The 20,304-nt window shown below is 41.3% G+C and overlaps 1 protein-coding gene across 17 annotated transcripts in view; it reads right to left on the reverse strand.

Moving 5' to 3' along the window:
• Positions 1–599: 599 nt before the first annotated feature.
• Positions 600–20,304, reverse strand: part of ZDBF2 (zinc finger DBF-type containing 2) — a 40,616-nt gene continuing 20,911 nt past the window's right edge. For 14 of the 17 annotated variants that reach the window (XM_075001092.1, XM_075001094.1, XM_075001089.1 and 11 more), the window contains 2 exons: positions 18,880–19,007; positions 600–10,704 (listed from right to left, as the gene is read on the reverse strand). In XM_075001092.1, the coding sequence (XP_074857193.1) occupies positions 7,869–10,704; positions 18,880–19,007 (2,964 nt within the window). In that variant the 3' untranslated portion in view covers positions 600–7,868. Of the gene's footprint in view, positions 10,705–17,851; positions 19,011–20,304 lie in introns of those variants that run through there. The other 3 variants (XM_075001102.1, XM_075001104.1, XM_075001103.1) reach the window with 3 other exon arrangements.

The following is a 20,304-nucleotide window of genomic DNA, read 5'->3' on the forward strand; positions in this document are numbered from 1 at the left end:
ATGGACGTAGTTTTAGAAAAACACTAAATATGCAAACTTGCTACATTAACTGTATATTTGTTGAAGACACCATTGCACTGATCCCTTTTGTATCATAGGCTATGTCTACACTAGCCCCAAACTTCGAAATGGCCATGTAAATGGCCATTTCGAAGTTTACTAATAAAGCACTGAAATACATATTCAGCGCCTCATTAGAATGCGGGTGGCCGCAGCACTTCGAAATTGACGCGGCTCGCCGCTGCACGGCTCTTCCCAACGGGGCTCCTTTTCGAAAGGACCCCGCCTACTTCAAACTCCCCTTATTCCTGTGAGCAGATGGGAATAAGGGGACTTCGAAATTGACGCGGCTCGCCGCTGCGCAGCTCGTCCCAATGGGGCTCCTTTTCGAAAGCACCCCGCCTACTTCGAAGTCCTCTTATTCCTGTCAGCAGATGGGAATAAGGGGACTTCGAAGTAGGCGGGGTCCTTTCGAAAAGGAGCCCCGTCGGGACGAGCTGTGCAGCGGCGAGCCGCGTCAATTTCAAAGTGCTGCGGCCACCCGCATTCTAATGAGGCGCTGAATATGTATTCCAGCGCTTCATGAGTAAACTTCGAAATGGCCATTGACATGGCCATTTAGAAGTTTGGGGTTAGTGTAGACATAGCCATAGTGTATTAAACTGCCTTTGAAGCAGTCTTGAAAGTGTATGTTTAATCAGAAGTGAATATACAACACTAAATACTTATTATCTACAAATTAATATTACTCCATTTCATTTCTAGCATAATTGTTTAATCATACTTTTACAGTTTACAACTGTGAGGAAAGTCAGGCACAGTTAGTAATGTTGATTCCATTTGAGCTTTATTATATTCTAGTGCACCGTAATGCATGGTATTTATTATCACGCAATACAATATGATACAATTCAAGCTCACAGTTTGTCTCCTGTAAAGAGTAACTGTGCACTGAAGTGTAATAAATAGAGTCCTAAGTGCTTCATTTAAACAAATACACAATTTTTGTAACTTTACATAACAGAAAGGGAGGTTAATTATCTTCAAGATGGGTGGTCCCTGTCCACAGAAGGTTCATGCATGCATGCCATGTGGCTGGAGCCAAAGATTTTGAAAGTAATAGTGCCTGTTGGCCCATGCGTGCACCCTTGCCTCATGGATTTGTCCAAGGCAATAAAGGGCAGAGTGGAATGATCATATCTCCAGTTCCTCCTCCACCGCAAATCAAAAAATTCTACAGCAGAGGGGCAACAGAGAGGAAGGGGGAATACAGGCAGTGACCACACACATCAAAGAACCTACAGCTACAGGTAAGTAACCTGTTCTTCTTTAAGAGATGGTCCCTGTGGTGTTCCCCTGAGTGTGAATGTGTGAGGAAGAGGATGGAATAGTTGAATGGTGGACAGCTGTGTTGAATGAGGCATCCGTGATAAGTCATACACCACGGCACAGTGTAGTGCAAGTATGTAGTGAACGCTGCGTGGCTGCTCCACGTCTAACTGGAAAGAGTATACTGTGAAAGGTAGTGATAGTTGACACTATAGCTTTGTGGAAAGGTCTCTCACCTCAACAGCTGGAGGCAGTCCTGACAACCAATAGCAGGTGACAATGTGACCCAAAAATCCACTTGGAAATCATTTGTGTAGAGATCACATACCACTAAGCCCCCTTGGCTATAGCAAGAAAAATTCTAAGGGACCTCCTGGTTGGTCTCATCCTCTGTAGGGTCCTGCAGACATTGATGGCAAGAGAGCACTGCTCTTCCACTGAGGTATGAGGCTCCAAAAAGAACAGGGCTTCACTGAGATGAATCTTTGGTAGAAACTTGGGGTGTAAGCACAGGAAAACTTTGTCTTTATGGAATGTGGGTCCACCCTCAAGTCCCCATGTTCACTTATCCTTCTTGCTGAAATAAAAACCACAAAGAAGGTGATCTTCGTCAAAAGGAGAGACAGAGAGCATGAAGTCAGGTAAAAAGGGTGATGCCATTAACATTGAGAGAAAAATGCTGAGGTCCTATTGGAGGGGAAATTTGTTCTCTGGGTGGGAAAGCCATGAGAAAACCTTTCAAAAACCTGGGAGTCAATGGATGTGTAAATGGACTGCACTTGCATCAGGGGCTGGAAGGCACTGATGAGTATATGGACCGTGAGAGATCTGAGTGGGAGTTCTGACACCTGCAAGGTAGTACAAAAGAAGGGAAATGTGCATTTCCTCAGGGGGAAGCCCTCTCTGCTGTGGGCAAGAGTTGAAGCACTCTGCTTGTCTCGATAGCAACCCCTTGCGGGCTTTTTTCTGCTTCCAGAAAGGATGTCTTGTACAGCTAATGAACACTTCTATTCCTGTCCAAATACCAAGCTCAGAAATAGAGCATCTATGAATCAGGATGTCTGATTCTCCTCTTGAACTACGTGAGCACTCACAGAAAGTAGGCAGGGGAAGTGGAGGAGGGGCCAACATATGGAGAAGATTCAGAAAACAAAACTGGCTTGGCCACAATGGGCAATCAGAACAACAGTGGCCCTTTTCCTTCTGACTGGTGAAGGACTCATGTGAGGCCCAGGAGGAAAAGGTGTGACTGATGTGGACTGACCAGCAAAATACAATTGCACTTCCATGAGTGTGGATACCATTGTCCCATCTTGAGCCATAGGTACAACAATTGCTATTGATGTGGAAGCAAAGCAATCTCAGACCAAGAGTCCTCCAGCAGCCAAAGATATGGTTTTCTTCAGAGCTGTGAAACTCCATTCATGATTGGCAATGAACTTTCTCTTCTGAAAGATTCTGCAATCACATTATGAATCACTGGAAGATAAGCTGCTGACAAGGCATCTTCAGACCATACAAACAGCCATATTGGGTCAGACCAAGAGTCCATCAAGCCCAGTGTCCTGTTCTCCTACTATGACCAATGCCAGGTGTCCCAGACTGAATAAATAGAACAGATAATCATCAAGTGACCCATTCCCTGTCTCACATTCCCCGCTTCTGGCAAACACAGGCTTGGGACACAATCCCTGATCATGCTGGTTGATAGTCATTGATGGATCTATCCTCCAAGAATTTATCTAGCTCTTTTTTGAACCCCATTATGGTCGTGGCCTTCACAACATCCTCTGGCAAAAAATTCCATAGGTTGACTGTTTTGTGTGGAGAAATATTATTTTGTTTATTTTAAGGCTGCTGCCTATTAATTTCATTTGGTGACTCTCAGTTATTGTGTAATGAGTAAGTAGTACTCATACTGAGAAAGTAAATAAGTAATGACTTTATCGAATCCTATTATAGCCCCTCTTAGTCACCTCTTTTCCAAGCTAAGAAGTACCAGTCTTAACATCTCCTCAGATGGAAGCTATGCCATACTCCTAATCATTTTTGTTGCCTTTTTCTGAACCTTTTATAATTCCAATACATCGTGTTTGCTGACACCCTCAAAGAACTCTACTAGAGCAGTGAGGCATGATTTCCATTTACAAAAAACACATTGAAACTATAGCAAAGAACATAATTGCCAGACAAATAGATGAAGATAATTTGTTGGGGATGAGTCAACCAGTCTGCCCAGTATTGAAGTCAGGCTTACTTGCCTGTAATTGCAAAAATCACTTCAGAAGCCCTTTATACAAATTGGTGTTTTACTAGTTATCTTCCAGTCATTAAGTACAGAAGTGATGGGTTACAGATTACAGATAGCAGTTCTACAATTTCATATGAGAGTTCCTTCAGAACTCAGCTGAATGACACCTAATCCTGCTGATTTATTACTGTTTAATTTACCAGTTTTTCCAAAAGCCACCTCTAATGACACCTCAATTTGGGACAACTCTGCAGATGTGTTACTTCAAAAGAATGGTTCACGTTTGGGAATCTCCCTCATCCTTGGCAATACATTCAGACACCAATCCCACAGATTGATCGCTTCCACACACAGAGCAAATGACCTCATGTCCCCTTGTTTGTTGATGCAATGGACTATAGTGTTGTTGTCCAATATGACAGGAACACTGTGGGAGAGAGTGAATGGAAGAAATGCTCATCATACCTCTCAGAGTTCAAGTTGATGTGCATCCTGGATTCCTGAGGGTTCCATATCCCCAGCATTATGTGGTCTATGTGCACTCTTCATCCTGTGATGGATGCACCTCTGTGATAATCATTCTATCCAGGGAGGATAGGAGAAAGTGAACCCCTGTACTAACAATGGTCCATCCACCACTAGAGAGAAGAGAGCACTGCGCTAGGTGTGGGGGAAGAGTACGAAGACAACTGTCAGCCTAAAATCCATGGCATGGCATGGCACTGCACACAGAGAGTATACACTTTTGGAGACATATCTGTGAACAGCAGAGGTGAAGGAGCATGAAGCTGGTGAGGTACATCCACACTGCCATGTGGCCACCAAGAGATAAGCAGAGATGGGCTCTACTATCTAGACAATGACCTCCTGCAGAACCCTTCCATAGTAAATACGCAAGATTGCGACTATACTGACAGAGGCACCTTCGGAGTCTAGGTACTCCATGGTAATCAAAGATGATTTTTCGACATTGACATGGACCCCAGAGATAAAAAGAGTCTAAGCAACTTGGAGGTCGAGAGTTGAACCTCTTCTCTGGTTGATGAGGTGAGAAGTGAATTGTGAGAGAGGAAAAAATAAGGACCTCAGAATGGCTGATGTGGGCTGTTATAATAGAGGAAATCTTGGTTAAGAGCTGGGGTGAATCCAAAAGGTAGGACTGTGTACTGAAAACGCTGAGGACCCTCAATGAACATCAGGAATTTTTTGTGGGTTGGGTGGATGTTTATGCAAAAACAGAGCTGTAAACCACATGCCTTTTTTCTAGAGAGGGTATGAAGGCTGCTAAGGGAACCATACAAAACTTGGGTTTACAGATGAAGCAGCTGAGAAGATGAAGGTCCATCATCTTTTTTCTTGGGTACCAGGAAGTAAGTGGAATTGAGGCAAGTACCTTGATATCTGGGAGAATATGCACTATTGCTCTCCATTGCAGTAAAGAGTTTATTTTTAGAACAAGAATGCTCTTGTGAGAGTAGTCCCTGAAAAGGGTTCAGGGCAGGGGATCTAGATGAGGTAGTTTGGTGAACTCAATTGTACTTGTCAGTTATTATTGCACTCCAGTTGGTCAGAAAAGTGGGCAGATGACCCACAAAAGGGGTGGATTTTGGTTGCATGGCAGAGCGGGAGGTCGTTGATGGTTCTCTAGTGGTACTCAGAAATATCACTTTTGAGAGGATTGCCAGTGAGATGAAGAGAACTGAGACGCCCAGCTTGAAGGATAGGATTTAGTGGGTCATCAGGCACTTAGAAGAAGTTTCATATAAATTCTGATGGAAGAACTGGACAGACGTGAACCATTATTTAAGTGGCAGGCGGTAGAGTTTTTGCTTGCATACCAATGCATAGATACCCAGCAATCGAAGTGTGGCTCTGGAATCCTTAAGGGAATGGAGGGTTTTGTTGGATTCCTGATTAAACAGGTGACTTGTTGAAAGGAAGGTCCTCAGTGGTATTGTGCACCTTTCTAGGAAAACTGCATGAGCACCACCACGGATGATTGAGGCACCATTCTAGCCACCAAATTGCCTGCCTCCAGAATAGACTGGAAACATGCTCAATCTTGCTGAGGCAGCTTTTCAGTAAAGTCCTTCAATGTGCCATCATTATTTGGCCAACAAAGCCTGGTAGTTTGAAATTTGGAATTAAGAGGCTTGCTGCATCCCAGAAGGTCTAAATGTTTGCCCTTCTTACCTATCAAGCCCAGATGTTGCTGTCTGGAACATTATGTTGCTGCTTGTGCCATGAGGGGAGAAGAGAAAGGTAACTCTGACCCACTGATCCGTATATAGCATCACTTCTATGTGCATAGAAGTGACCATATTACACCAAACTGTTCATTGTAGATTGGTAGGGCAACGCCGACAAGGAACAAAAGATGTCTACAAGCTGATCCTGCTTGTCTTGTACTTCCTCCGCTGGACAGTGCAGCTCGTCCTCTACCATTTGTAAGAGATTTTTGAACTGGCAAAAGTCACCAGAATGCAAGGCAGAGGCTGAAGTGACTGCTGCCTCTGCAGAGGACAAAGGGCTCCCGTTCTGGTGTTACTGTTGGAAAAGGACAGGATGGTTCATCTTCCGTAACTTGCTCAGAGTGTCTGCTGAAGAACACCCTAACTGGGACAACTGCAGTCATGTAGCACTTTAAAGATTAACAAAATTATTTATTAGGTGATGAACTTATTGTGGGACAGACCCACTGCTTCAGACCCCTGAAGACAAACGCAAAGCCTCCCTTGCAGAACATGCAGGTTCTGAGGACCAGGACCCTTAGAAGGAGCAGAAAGAGGTGGATATTGAGGAAGGCCACAAGGACAGGATAACCAGTGGCTTCCCTGTTGTTGGAAAGGAGGGCACTGCCATGCCACTGGTAATAAAGAATGGGTGTCTCTTGTGCTCCATTGGAATCCAAGAACAAGAACTTGGATCCTGGTTCCAAAAGCAGTACCAACAGAAGTGTGTAATCCATAGAAGGAGACATCCAAGTGGGACCTAACCATAGCAAGTCCCAGATAGGAGATCGGACTTCTCTAAGTGTAGATGACAGAAGAAGGTATGAAGATCTCGATTCCTCCAAGGCAAATCACTCATGTAGTTCTGGTGCTTTCTCCAAGCATTCTGGCATGAACAGTACCTGTTCAGCAGCCAGCACCAGAGGACTGTCCAGGAAGATCCCTTGTCTCAAGGCAAGCTGACACTGAAGGCATGTGCAGCTTGTTTTTCTGTACTTGGTTGGTCTGCACGATATTTTTGTCATGCATGGGTGCCTTGGAACACACTGCTTCTCTGTAGCTGGCACTCATGGAAGACATCATTCTTCCTTGGCTTGGAGGAAGACTGCTATATTTAGTACATGCTGCCTTACCTCCTGACTAGGGCCTGGCAAGGGGTTCATAGCAGCAATATGACCACACCCTTGTTTATGCTCTGAAGTCAGAAGCACATTCCTGGGTTTCTCAGACTGATGTACATAGGTGTTTCACCAAAGTAGGTCCAACTGCAGCCTTATGGTGACCTCCAAGGGATGCTTCTTCAGGAGGAAAGCTCAGCCTTCTCAGAGATGACTTAAGAAGGACTAGTAGATATTGATGAAATATGGGCTTCTCCCAGGCAGTAGAAGTGATGCAGGTGTTCAACACTGGTGAATAACAAAATGAGGACAGGATGTGCAAATTTTGAATCCTGGCATCTTCAACGTAATCCAGTACCAGTGTGTGGCTGCCAGGGATTGGAAAAAACAGATTCAAGTCTAAATCCTAAAAAATTACTGCTAACATCTTAACTAAGAAACATTAAAAACAATATAGAATTTCTGAAACTCTTATTTTAAAAGTGCATCAGAGACAAGAGTACACTATCAGCTCCAACATAGACCAAGAAACTGTGAGAAGAGTAACTGGATTCACTACTGATCTGCCTCACCCTTTGTCATCTCAGATGAATCTGAGGCCAAGCCAAGGTGCATAGGCAAACTACTACTGTGGACAACGGACACTACTACTTTCAAACTCTCCAGCTCCAGAAACATGGCACATACACGCAAATTCTCAGTGGACTTCAGTAAGGACCATCAATCAAAGAAAAACAGTGCAATATATAGGTGTTCCCACATTGCAGCAACATGGAATGAGTTTGTTGCTATAATAGTTTATCATTGGACCTTAGATTCATTCTATCTGCAGTTCTGGCACATCTAATAGATTTTGCATAACTACCTTCTGTTCACACTCATTTCCTTCAGTCTGTTCCCAAGTTGTGGGTAAGTAAAAGTTTGTTGCTGTTTTATTGACTAGCTATTTCCTGGTAAAACAAGACAGCCTCCCAATACAGGTATACTAGAAGTTCTTCTAGAAGACCGTTTCACAGTGCTGAGGGGACCCTTATCTCCAACTATCTCCCAGTTCCTTACTTTGGGAGAAGATAGTTCTGGGTGCTTCATAAAAGGCCCTGCTGTGACTTTCTGCCTTTTTTCAGTAATCCCTGAAATGACTGAAGAGTTAAAAAATGTTCTCCTAGGTTTCCTCCTCACCTTTAACTTTTTAGCATCAAGTTTTTCCTTTTTCAAGTGCTTTCCCAAAGAAGGTTTCCTTGTCTGGCATGTATGGATGGAGGAGGCCGAAGATTTTTGGGCACAAGAGGAGAGTTTCCTTCTTATCTGCTCCTTTTTTTGCTTTTTAATTCTGGATTCTTGTTTCTTCTTGCTTGGGGCTACTCTACTTGCTCTTCTCACAAAGCCATGCTTGACCGATGACGCTTTTCTGGTAAAAATTGGTTCTCTACTTGTGCCTTCTTTCTTCTTCCACATTTTCTTTGGATTCTCCTTCTCCAACCGCTCGCTCTTGATTGATTTTAAAGATGTTTTGGCAACCCTGGTATTAATTGGGGTTAATCTAATATCATCTTCTATTTGACACTGATGGGATCTGAGAGGTGAAATGCTTAAGTATTTATAGGACTTTTCCGAGTGACAGAGTAATGGAAAATCAGACCTTTCTGTAGAAACGGAAGATCCATCTGTCCTCAGACTTGAGTTCATACCATTTCCTTTATCTGGATCTGACAGGAAAGCAACAGAAGAACTATAGAAGTCAGGCCAATTGAAGGATTTAGATGGTGTGCATTCTTTTTGAGTATCAAACAGTTTCTTCGTGTCTGCATTTAGGCTTTGGCTCCTGAACAGCTGTCGAACATAGGAGGGCTTTTGTGCTTTTTCTCTGACTGTGCTCCTGGGAGGTGTTTTCAGAATTCGATTTGTCAGTGGGTCATAATACTTAAGAGAACACTGTTTGTATCTGTATCTTACAGAGCCCTTGCTGTCTGTGGAGTTGTGATTTCTCCTCATTTTGGGAACCTCTGCAGGTTTGTCTTTGTACTGTTTAATTTCTGGACATGAAAGGACATACACCACCGTCTTGGGCTGCAGAGGGCTCATAATTTTGGTATATGCTTCAGGAAGCTTAAGGGCACATAGTCTAGTTTTCATGTTTGAAATTGTTTCATTCTCTGACCAAATAATGTTTGCATTCTGATTTGGTGGATCAGGCTCCTTTCTAATGTTTTTTCTTTTTATTATTGGACAGTTCACTAAACTCGTTTGGGTTCCATGGCTGACTTTGACCACTTGGCATCTTGAAGCAAGGCGCCACGTCCTCTTTCTAGGCACCTGAAGTGTTTGTGGGTTGCATAGTGTATCTGAAGCCAACAAATTATCAAAATCAGAATCACCACTTACAGTATCATTACATTCTGGCAATGCTTCAACTGATGCAGCTTCTCTTCTGTTACCTGTAACAATGTCACTTTTTCTTTCATCTTTCTGCTGCTTCTTCCTCATCCTCTTCCCTGTAAAGTTGGCTGGTGGTTCACTGTTGAAGTGACAATGGAAACGCCCTTCCTTGAAATCACGTACAAGTGCTTCAATTTTTATATCATCTTCATGCATTATCTGTGACCATGTCTTTCCCACAAAGGAAGGAGGCACATGAGGCAGAGCCGGAAGAACTGGTTCCTCATTATGAATTATTATGTCCTGGTTTGCTGCTTCTGTGGGTTCCACTGAACCACCTTTTAGAATAGAACTGAGTTGCGTTCCATAGTTCTGATCTTCCAGGTTTACCTGGACCTCTTTTAGGAATTCTATATCTTTTAAAGCTACCTTGGGCAGGCCTGTTCCTGAGCAAACAGTTGCCTCACAAACAAAGCTCATTTCTGAGCCCTCTAAATTATCATGATCCAGAAATGAGGAAATATTTAAATAGAAATTACTCTCTTCATCTTTGCAAGACAACTCATTAGGTGGAACTCCATGGCAGTACTTCAGAATGACATCTTCAATTATCTCATCTACTGAAGTTCCATTACCTCTGTTCACATTGATGTCTTTGTGTCGTGTTAACTGTGGGGATATCCCAAAACTTAGGGAGCTGCTAGTTCCCACAAAGTCCCTGAGACAGTGGTCAGACACTGAAGTTTCAACCTGAGATTGCAAACTATCTAGCTTAAAAAAAGACTGACCTGAGATAATATATGAACAGTTGCCTTGGCTGTAAGTAGGACTCTGATGTAAAAATGAAGGGGTCCTGGAGCGGACAGATGCCAGAACAGGATTAGGATTTACATTTAAAAATCCATCCTTATGGCACACATCCTTCTGCATGTGATCATATTTGCTACTTGTCAGATTTGATTTTGAGTACCTAGTATTTTTTCCAATTACAGGACTATTACGAGAACTGCAACTTAACGGGGTACTAGGCAAATGGTGAGGTACTGGGATCACAGCTGTAAACTGACCATTATGGCTTCTATTTGCAATTTGAGCATCATCAGTAAATATATGTTTTTTCTCACTGTTACAGATGTCCAAAGTTTGCTGAGATATTTCTAAGATGTGTTCCTGCCCCCTCTTTAGTTTTTGGAAAAATGTCTGTGGCACATAAACCGACTTTATGCCCTCTTGAGATCTGCAAGGAGAAGGGGAGCATGATTTAACGATGGAGTCACTGTCTGTGCCAGGTATCTCCTGTCTGCTTCTTACCACCTTTTTCTCCTCCTCTCTTGGAAGCAGGAAAACATCCCGGGGAGCCATTGGGGAGATGGGAAATGGCATGTCATCATAAGTTGGTCTGGAAAAAAAACCTGTATAAATGTTGCAAATATATTTAAAGTTTTATGAACAAAGAAATGCAGAATTACGTAATCATTATTAAGTATAGTGCATTATGATGAACAAACTCAATTCACTACCTGCAGTACTTTACAAAATGAAGCTTTAAGGAAAGAAAGGAAACACAATGTTCCATAAAGCATCCCAAACAAAGATGACAAACTGGACATTTATTTGACTCCACAAAGGATCAGGTAGATATTAGGGACATAAAGTCCCAGTTAACCAATTTAAGGAGGGGAGGGCTCAAGAGGCAAACCCACCCCCTGCCTCCAGCAGTGTACTGGGGGATCTGGGCTCTTGCAACACTGCTGCAGGTCGGGGACATTCCAGCACATCTGGAGCAGTCTCAGACCCTGGTCCACCATGGGCGAGGTGCACCAGCCCAACAGGAGCAGCCCCAGTCTGCAGCAAGGGGGCCACTCCAGCCTAGCTGGGCTGGAGCGGCCTCCCCAGCACCTCCCGCTCCAGGGCCACCACAGATTGGGCTGCTACAGCTGGGCTGGGCTGTGGAGCTGGAGCAGTCCCCTGCCCACACCGGGCCAGGGGATGCTCCAGGCCCTATCAGTTAACTGGAACCAGTAAGCCTCATCCATTTAGGATTAAATTTAACAGTTAACTGGCTAACCTATAACATCCCCGGTAGATATTTCTTCTCTTCTCCCAGCAGCGAGCTTTTCAGAATGGCTAAACATATTAGTATCATTATTCTGCAAGTGATAGCAGGGAAAGGAAAAAAAAACTCTTCTTCTTTTAATCCCATTGATTTATAAAGAACAATTAGATTATTTTGTAATGCATACTATATAAATTTATACTAAACATGTAGCTACACTCTACTTTATAAGCATCTTTGTACATAAACTCTCTTTTAAAGAGTGGTTCTCTTAAAAATGACTCTGCAAAGGTGGCTTTTAACACTGGCTTTTAATACTGCAAATGATGCAGTATTTTTTTTAAGTAATGATGGGGTTCCATGGTTACTGCAAACTCAGAATGATCTCTGCAAACGAGCCCGAGCTTTTTATGAAACATTCTTCAGCACCAATAATAAATGTTCTGCAAGCCATGTTTTGACCTCGGTTAAGTTTGTGCATCCCCATTGCTGCCATGGCAGATTTTTACATAATCTGCAATCAAAATGTATACAGACTTGTACCAAAAATAAGTCTTCACTCCTTTTAGCTTTGCAAAGGGAAGATGACAGGCTTGCCAGGCCCCTGGGCAAGATGTGTATGTGTAGTGGGGAGCTCTCTGCTCCCAAAGGGGTGAGGCTGGGGGCAGTCAACCCTCGCTGCTGGGGGAAATGTGGCCACCATGCGTGGCTCTGAGGGCTGCGGAGGGTGCCGCATCTCCCCCAGGCAATCTTCAGAGCCATCCACAGCACACTGCAACAGCAATTTAAAAGACCTGGGACTCCAGCCACTGCTGCTGTGGCCCCCGGCACTTTTGAATTGCTGTGCTCCGTGACAACATCATAAATAAATAATTCAAGTGGGAATACTCATATTCCACAAAGTTAGGTACATGTGGGTCTCTTTATGATTCCTGAGCCAAAAGACTCCAACTATTTCATTGCTATATCATTTGCAGTACTAAAAGAAGTAAATACAACACACGTTCACTTGCAGGTAAACTATTTCCTTGGCTAGACATGCCAGACATAGTAAAAGTAGGTAAATGGATGGAGTACTGAGGTTGTAATACAAACCAGTCAAAAAGTCAGCCTATTGGAGTTCACACACACACACACACACACACACACACACACAAACTGTCCTTATTACACACTATTGTCTCCTAAGAATACAATGAGTCAAACAACAGAATGTCATGGAAACCTTAATGTTGGAGTGTGGGCTTTTTGTTTTCTAAGTCTGAAGTTAAATAACATATAGGATGGATAACAGTTCAACCTCACATTCTGTCCTAAACTCACACCATGAATTCTCCAGGACATCATGAATTAAAGGTCTGAATTTTAATTTCATGGAAACCTAAACATTTTAAAATACACAGTTTTAGTTTTCAGTCTGTAAATTTAAATAGAGTGTATGAAGGGGAGGAAAGACATGGAGAATCTGCTGCATACAAGAGACAGCAGCACTAGTCCCAGAAGCACTCCTGGTGCCAAGAATCTCTATTACAGTGGTGTGTCCACACAGCAAAATTATTTTGGAATAACAACTGCTATTCTGAAATAGCTTTGTAAGTATCTACAAAACGCATCCACTATTTCAAAATAATTTTGACATATAAGCCACTCTTTCAAATTTGGTAAACCTCATTCTATGAGGAATAGGGCTTATTCCAAAACAGATATTTCGGAACAGGGATTGTATAGGCAGGGAATAGGGGCTATTTCGAAATAAACTATAGTGCGCCCAAGGGCTCTAATCCAAAAGAGGTTCCATTCTGAGCACTATTTCAACAAATATTGTGTGTAGAAATAATGCCGCTGTGTAGACATAGTCACAGTGATTAACAATACTCTAGCTTACCCCAGCAATAGGGTAAAAATGACTTATAAAGGAAGACTGGAAATATTGGGTTTTAGTCTGGAAAAGGGAAGATTGAGGGGGGACCGCTCAACTTTCAAGTGCCTACAAGGTTGTTAAAAGAAGAATGGAGAGAAATCAAAAAAGCAGTCCAGTAGCACTTTAAAGACTAACAAAATTTTTAGGTGATCAGCTTCTGCGGGACAGACCCACTTCTTCAGATCATAGCCATACCAGAACAGACTCAATATTTAAGGCACAGAGAACCAAAAATAGTAGTCAAGGTTGACAAATCAGAAAAATTATTATCAAGGTGAGCAAATCAGAGAGCAGAGGGGCAGAAGGAGAAGGGGGGAAGTCAAGAATTAGATACATTTTTGCTTAACTTCTGAGAATTGGACAAGACATGCTAGGCTTAAATTTGCACCAAGGGAAATTTAGGTTGGACATTAGAAAAAATTTCCCATCCAGGTGATTAAGCACTGAAAAAAATTGGCTAGAGAGGTTGCACAATCTCCATCATTGGACATTTTTAAGAGCAGGTTAGACCTGTCAGGAATGGTCTCTATATAATACCTAATCCTACCACAAATCCAGGCGACTGTACTAGATGACCTTTCAAGGTTCTTTCCAGTCCTATGATTAAGGAGTACTAAAGAAGCCAGTTAGGGTAAGCTACATAAACAGCCCATTGCCCATGCAATGACCTTATTATGTGCACCAAAACATAGATGTGTGACACATTACCTCCATACTGCTGCACACAAGAGTCATTCTGCACGTGGAAGTTCTGTGGAAGGTGTAGGACCAAAGGGTTTGGAATGTGCAAGGGAGGCTCGAGGTTAAGAGGGTTCTGGCTGAGGTTGTAGAGGGGGCTCAGGACTGGAGTAGAGGATTGGGGTGCTGGGGTGAAGACTGTGGCTAAAGGTGGAAGATATGGGACGGGGCTACAGATGAGAGGCATAAGGTACAGGCTCCACCCAAGGAAAGAGGGCTCCCCCTCAAGTCCTCTCACTGCAGCAGCTCCAAGCCAGATGAGAGGTGCTTCTCTGATGGCCCTGGCAGCTCTGATGAGGCTAAGTGTGAGAGGAAGCACTTTGCTCCCAGCTGTGGCAGGCCCAAGCTGCTGGGGATGGTGGGAGAAGAACTTTAAGAAGTCGCCTCTACCCCCAGACGAAGAAGTTCCCTGCTGGGGCAGAGGAGCCCCCGCTCCCAGTTGGGAGCTGCTATGGCCGTGGAAGTAGTGCTCTTTTGGCCAAAGCAGGTATCTGACATGGCCAGGAAAGAGGGCTTATTAGGCAGCTGCATGGCCACACTGGTTAGAAGGACCTCCACCCATTACCCTTCAAGTTCATACATTCAGGTAACAACAACACTGACCTGCAAAAATTCAGTTTACATAATCCACTAATTATCATAATCAACAAGGTATATGTCTGAACTCTTTCAATACATGCATCAAAAATTTACAGTGATTCTAGTACGTATACAGTAGAGGTACATGAGGTAGGGATTGGTAAGGGTCTGTTAGTTACTATGTTGCTTGTGTTCAATTTATGTCACTTGCACAAGGTGGAATGATTTAAATCAAGGCTACTTATACCTTTGGTTTAAATCAGGGTTTAAAATCATCAAGAGAAATTTCACTGATTTATATCAAGTTTCCCCTTGATACTACTTCACGTATTTCTTAAACAATGGTGCAAATCTGGTCACTAAAACATTAATTTACAAATCATTACTGTACTTTACAGCGAGGGTATACTTTGTGTAACTTTTGAAATAACCTGATTTTTATTAATTTAGGAAATAGTACCAAATATTGACTACCTGTCTCAAAGTGCCAATGCAGAAGCAGTACAGTAGTTATGGCATGAACTACATCATACAAAAAACACAACAGCACTGACGTTTTATTAAAATAAAACTTAAAATGTTACAGAAGTATTTGCAATTGTAGAAGCCTCCTGAATTGATGGCTGACAGCTGTCCAACTTTCTTTTCTTAAAATTTTCAAATTTCATTAGCTCATCACACCAGTCATCACAAACTAAATATAGTGTCCTTTGAATTTCTACAACTAACTCCCATCTTCCCCATTCCAGTAGCTATTTTGATTCACAGACAGAACCAAAAAGATGAGTTTTACCACTTTTTCGACTCCTGGCCTATTTCCTGGCTTGAGTGAATTATAAAAAGTTGGCTTACCAACTGAAGGAACTCTGTCTCAAGGTGCCTGGCTAAAGTTTTTCACCAATACAGAGGGCAGATTTCATTCAAAACATCATCAGTAAAGTGCACTGATTAAATCGTTTAGCCCCGGTCCTGAAATTTATTATAACTGGCATAACTGAGGAGTGATTTCGAGATATTCATGTCATGGCAGCAGCATCTTCTTCAAAAGTTAGGCATCTACCTTTAGATCTGGGGTCAAGAATGTTAACAAGAAAGTGAGGTGGAGTTAGTGCTGATCCATTCACTTCTTTATTACAGTAAACTCTTTCATATCAGGCATTCTATTATCCAGAACTCTCAAATACCTGGCATTTTAACCATAAGTAAATTTTTGTCACATTTTCCATAAGTACAGTATAGTGAAAGTAAATACAAATAAATACAGCAATACAGTACAAATTTATCGTGTACAACACTACTGTTGTTGGCAAATAATGTACTCTGAATATGTTTTTGTTTGTTTCTTAACATCTAATTTTATTTATCTTCCGTGTTATGCATTACTAGGTATACCTCTCTATTATCCAGAATACTTACTATCTGGCAAACTCCCAGTGCCGGGGCTGCCGGATATGGAAGAATTTATTGAACTGGTAGAGTTTTTCTTTTTAGCGAGATATTTTTCAATCAATATCTCCTGAAGTGCCTTCTAAATTTCGACAGAGAAATTGCTGCTGATACTAAAGTTTGTTTAAGGCTGTGGATACAGGCTTCAGTATACTGAGCATATCCTCTACATTCCTCTTTAATCCAATGTTAATCCACTTTGGATGAGATACTTTCAGTTATTTTATCATGATTTGCTTTAAAAAATGTTATAAGAATAGGCCAGTTTTTAATAAATTGTTCAAAACAATCAACCACCGAATTCCATCGTACACCTTCAGGGAGAATTAATTTGGATGCTCTTGCACTTTTCAGTGACACTGACAAATCGGTTGTTACAGAAGTATTTTGCATCTTCGATGTTTTCTTTTATTCTGGGAGACTACATATTTAGGATTTAGCTTAAGAGAGACATTAAATGGGTATTGCAGGTATATGTTATTAAGGAACATCCTTTCATTTTTTCTTCTAAGTACCTTCTCATATTTGCCATGTGTGCAGCATTGTATGTAACAAAACTGTGCATGTTACAGTTGAATTTTTGTTCACTGTTTATTACAGCTTTCACTGCCACTTCTATTAAATATTCTGTTCTGTAGGCGCTTCTCAATTTATCTATTATTTCTGAAAGATATCCAGCCCCATCTTCTGTTGTGACACAGGCACATATTCTTGGATTACTGTGTTCACTGTTCCACCCATCAAGGTTCAAACTGGCAAATTTCCCCTCAGTATTTCTTGCACACTGTTCATATTTCTTCTCATACACTCTATTTAGCAACTTTCCATCAATGTCTCCTCTACCAAATGAAGCGTAGCCTTGCCATAAGGAGACAACCATGACAATGAAATGTTTATTGTTAACTATGTTAAAAGGAGAGTTTGTGGCATGAATGAAGTGAGCAATCTTTTCCACCAATGGTGCTTAATTGGTACTTTGTGGTCTGTACTACAAATCCACCTACCAGTTGCTTTACTGGATGACTGAAATCTTTTGCTTGTTACCGATACTTTGCTGTCTGAAATATGTTCAGTTGTAGCACTGCTGCTAAAAGTACCAAGTGAAGACTCTGAAGTTTTTGCAAATAGACAGTCAAAGTCTTTTGTGCTTAATTGGGATCCTGAAACAAATTTAAAAAATCAAAACAAAAAAGCAGTAAAGTAGCACTTCAAAGACTAGCAAAATAATTTATTAGGTGAGCTTTCGTGGAACAGACCCACTTCTTCAGACCACAGCCATACCAGAACAGACTCAATATTTAAGACATATAGAGAACCAAAAATAGTAATCAAGGTTGACAAATCAGAAAAAAAAAATTATCAACGTGAGCAAATCAGAGAGCAGAGGGCTGCGGGGGAGGGGGAGTAGTCCAGAATTAGATTAAGCCAAGTGTGCAAAGAACCCCTATAGTGTCCCAGAAAATTTGCATCCCGGTTCAAACCACGTGTTAATGTGTCAAATTTGAATATGAAAGAGAGTTCAGCAGTCTCTCTTTCCAAAGCAGTGTGAAAATTCTTCTTCAATAAGATGGAAACTCTTAAGTCATTAACAGAATGGCCCACTTTGGAAAGACAGACTGCTGAACTCTCTTTCATATTCAAATTCAACATATTAACATATGATCTGAACCAGGGTGTTAATTTTCTGGGACACTATAGGGGCTCTTTTGCATACTTGGCTTAAACTAATTCTTGACTCCACCTCCCTGGGTTAGAGAGAGTCTTAAATACTGATGCATTGCAAAGTGAATTATTTAAGTTACTAACCAGCTGATCCACACTGTTCTTCAGGCGTATCCATATCTTCTTCCACATAATTTTCTACCAATAAGCAGTTTTCCTTATGATGTTTCATTCTTGCAACTAGGCATGGTCTTCTTGCACTGGTTTACACTTGCCACTTTTTCCTTTTTTATGCAGGGAACAAATTTCATCAAAATATTCCCAGATACAGTCTCTCTTTTACACTCAGGGTCTTTCTCTTACACCAAGAAGCCAAGAGAGTTCTTCTGTGACAAAAATGTGGGGGAATATAGGAAGCTGTGTGTGTACTGAATGCTCTCCCTTTTCCTTTCCAGTTTGTTCCACTGTTCCTTTCTACACTGCCTCCATCCTTTCCTACGTATAGCCTCTCTCTCTTTACTACAATGTCTTAACTCATTCCTCTGTGCTCCATGACTACATAAGCACACAACAAAAATCCAATGAAGCTCATATGGGCTTTTTTGCCCACATGGCTTTAGTCTGCTGAGAAATAGAAACTGAATGCCCAGAACTTTCAAGAAGCAAGAGCACGTAGTTAGGCTCGACAGAGTAGAACCATTAATTCATTTTTATGAGACAAAGTGTAGGTTCAGCTTGTTAGTGATGAGATTTAATTGTAACTGTTATTTTTACTTGAGAAATTAAGTATTTTATTGATGACTTTTAACAGTAAACTGATTTAAATAAAATAATCTGATTTAAATTGTTGGCCTATATAAATCAAAAAGTTCAGTTTTAAATGTTTTTTTCTTTTATGTCATTGATTTTTATCCATTGTGCATGCTCTGATGCTGCCAGAACATATGAAGTTATTTGAAAAGATAGAACAAAGGTCTGAAATAAATGCATGGGACTTCATAAATACTAGCCATATCTATTCCTTCTTTGTAAACATTCTCTTAAGTTGCCTTCAGTGTGAAAATTCCTACCTTAAAATGGTCAGAATGTAGCTGAAGTTTTGTATTTCTACAGCTATGCTGAATCACATATGTATTGTACCAACACAGATAAAAACAAACTGTTCATTATACCTGTCGTCATAGTATCTGTGGGGATGATGCTGCAGAACATCTTGCAGGAAACGCTCCATCAGACTAGTGGTACCTGTGCGATTCCTGCAGTACACGCTGAAATGTCTGTGCTGAGAGCTGAAAACATGCTGAAAAGACAGAAAAGAGACCACTGGTTTGATGCCCTGACTGTCTGAGGGACACATCCACGAAGGTGGGTTTAACTTCCTAAGTTCCAAATTATCCATGTTGCAGTGAAAAACACTGAAAAATAATTTGCCTCCTATTCTACTCTTTAAGGGCCTAACTCATGAAGGTGCTTCAGCACATACCTAACTTAGGACGACTCGTACTCAAAGTTAGCCATGTGTTAAAACACCTTGACGAACTGAAGCACAATTAACATCTTCCAGCACAGAGCATAAGTCTTTATATCACCTTTTGTGCTTGGTACACAGTATACAAATGATGATGGGAAAAATAACTTCTTGTATTTCCTATATTCAGGAAATACAAACCCAAATCCTTTATATTATCCGTAGTTCAATGAAGAGCCAGATGAAGACAAAATCAGATTTCTGTTATTTGATTACCACAAAGACAACAAACACTTTCAAGACCAAGGCACAGTTAAAGAAATGGAAAAGAATCTCAAATACTCATATCCTTGGGCTATGCAATGCAGTTTTGATATTGAACATATTCATACTGTTACCTGATATTCAACAGTGATCTTAAGAATGAAGACATCTCCCTTGTCTTCAAGCTTTATAGGTGAAAAATGAAGCAGCCTGTAAGCTCAGCAAGATTCTACTCTCTGCACTTGGCTCCCCATTAAACACAGAGCTGAATTCAAGGAATAGAGTTCCTTGTCTACAAGTTACTTGACAGATGACCTGTCACTCTACAACTGTGATAGATTTGCTCCACATAATGAAACCGTCTACCAACAGTCCACATATGTAGCACAGGAGCTGAACTAAGATGGTGGTACCAAAGTCAGAAAAGAGTGGCCTGGGGCCTCACCAATTTCAGAAGAAGTAAATTCAAAACTCATTTCTTTGACAGCTTTCCTTCAGTCAGCTTCTCTCTCTCGCTCTCTTTCATACATACACATACATACATATTTTAAAACAAAAGCCCACAAACTAATCAAGCAATTTCTACCACCTAAGGAAGAAAAAAAAAAGAGAGAAACTTGATACTTATGTGTTTAAAAATCTGAGAGTTGCTCAGATATTAAGGTATTCCTATTATGCAACCATCCATAGTAGAAAAAGTGATCAACTTATTGACTTAAAAAAAAAAAAAAAAGAGATGTACAGTATGAGTGGCTGACATAATCAAACAAGCTGGTTGACCAATATTATTAAGTGCCTATTATTTCAACTTTCTCAGCACAGGACACGATGTAAGAACTACCAAATGAAAAACAGGTGAGGTTTC

Source organism: Carettochelys insculpta, chromosome 8, assembly GCF_033958435.1.
Source record: "Carettochelys insculpta isolate YL-2023 chromosome 8, ASM3395843v1, whole genome shotgun sequence".
In the NCBI taxonomy this organism is placed as follows: Eukaryota; Metazoa; Chordata; order Testudines; family Carettochelyidae; genus Carettochelys; species Carettochelys insculpta.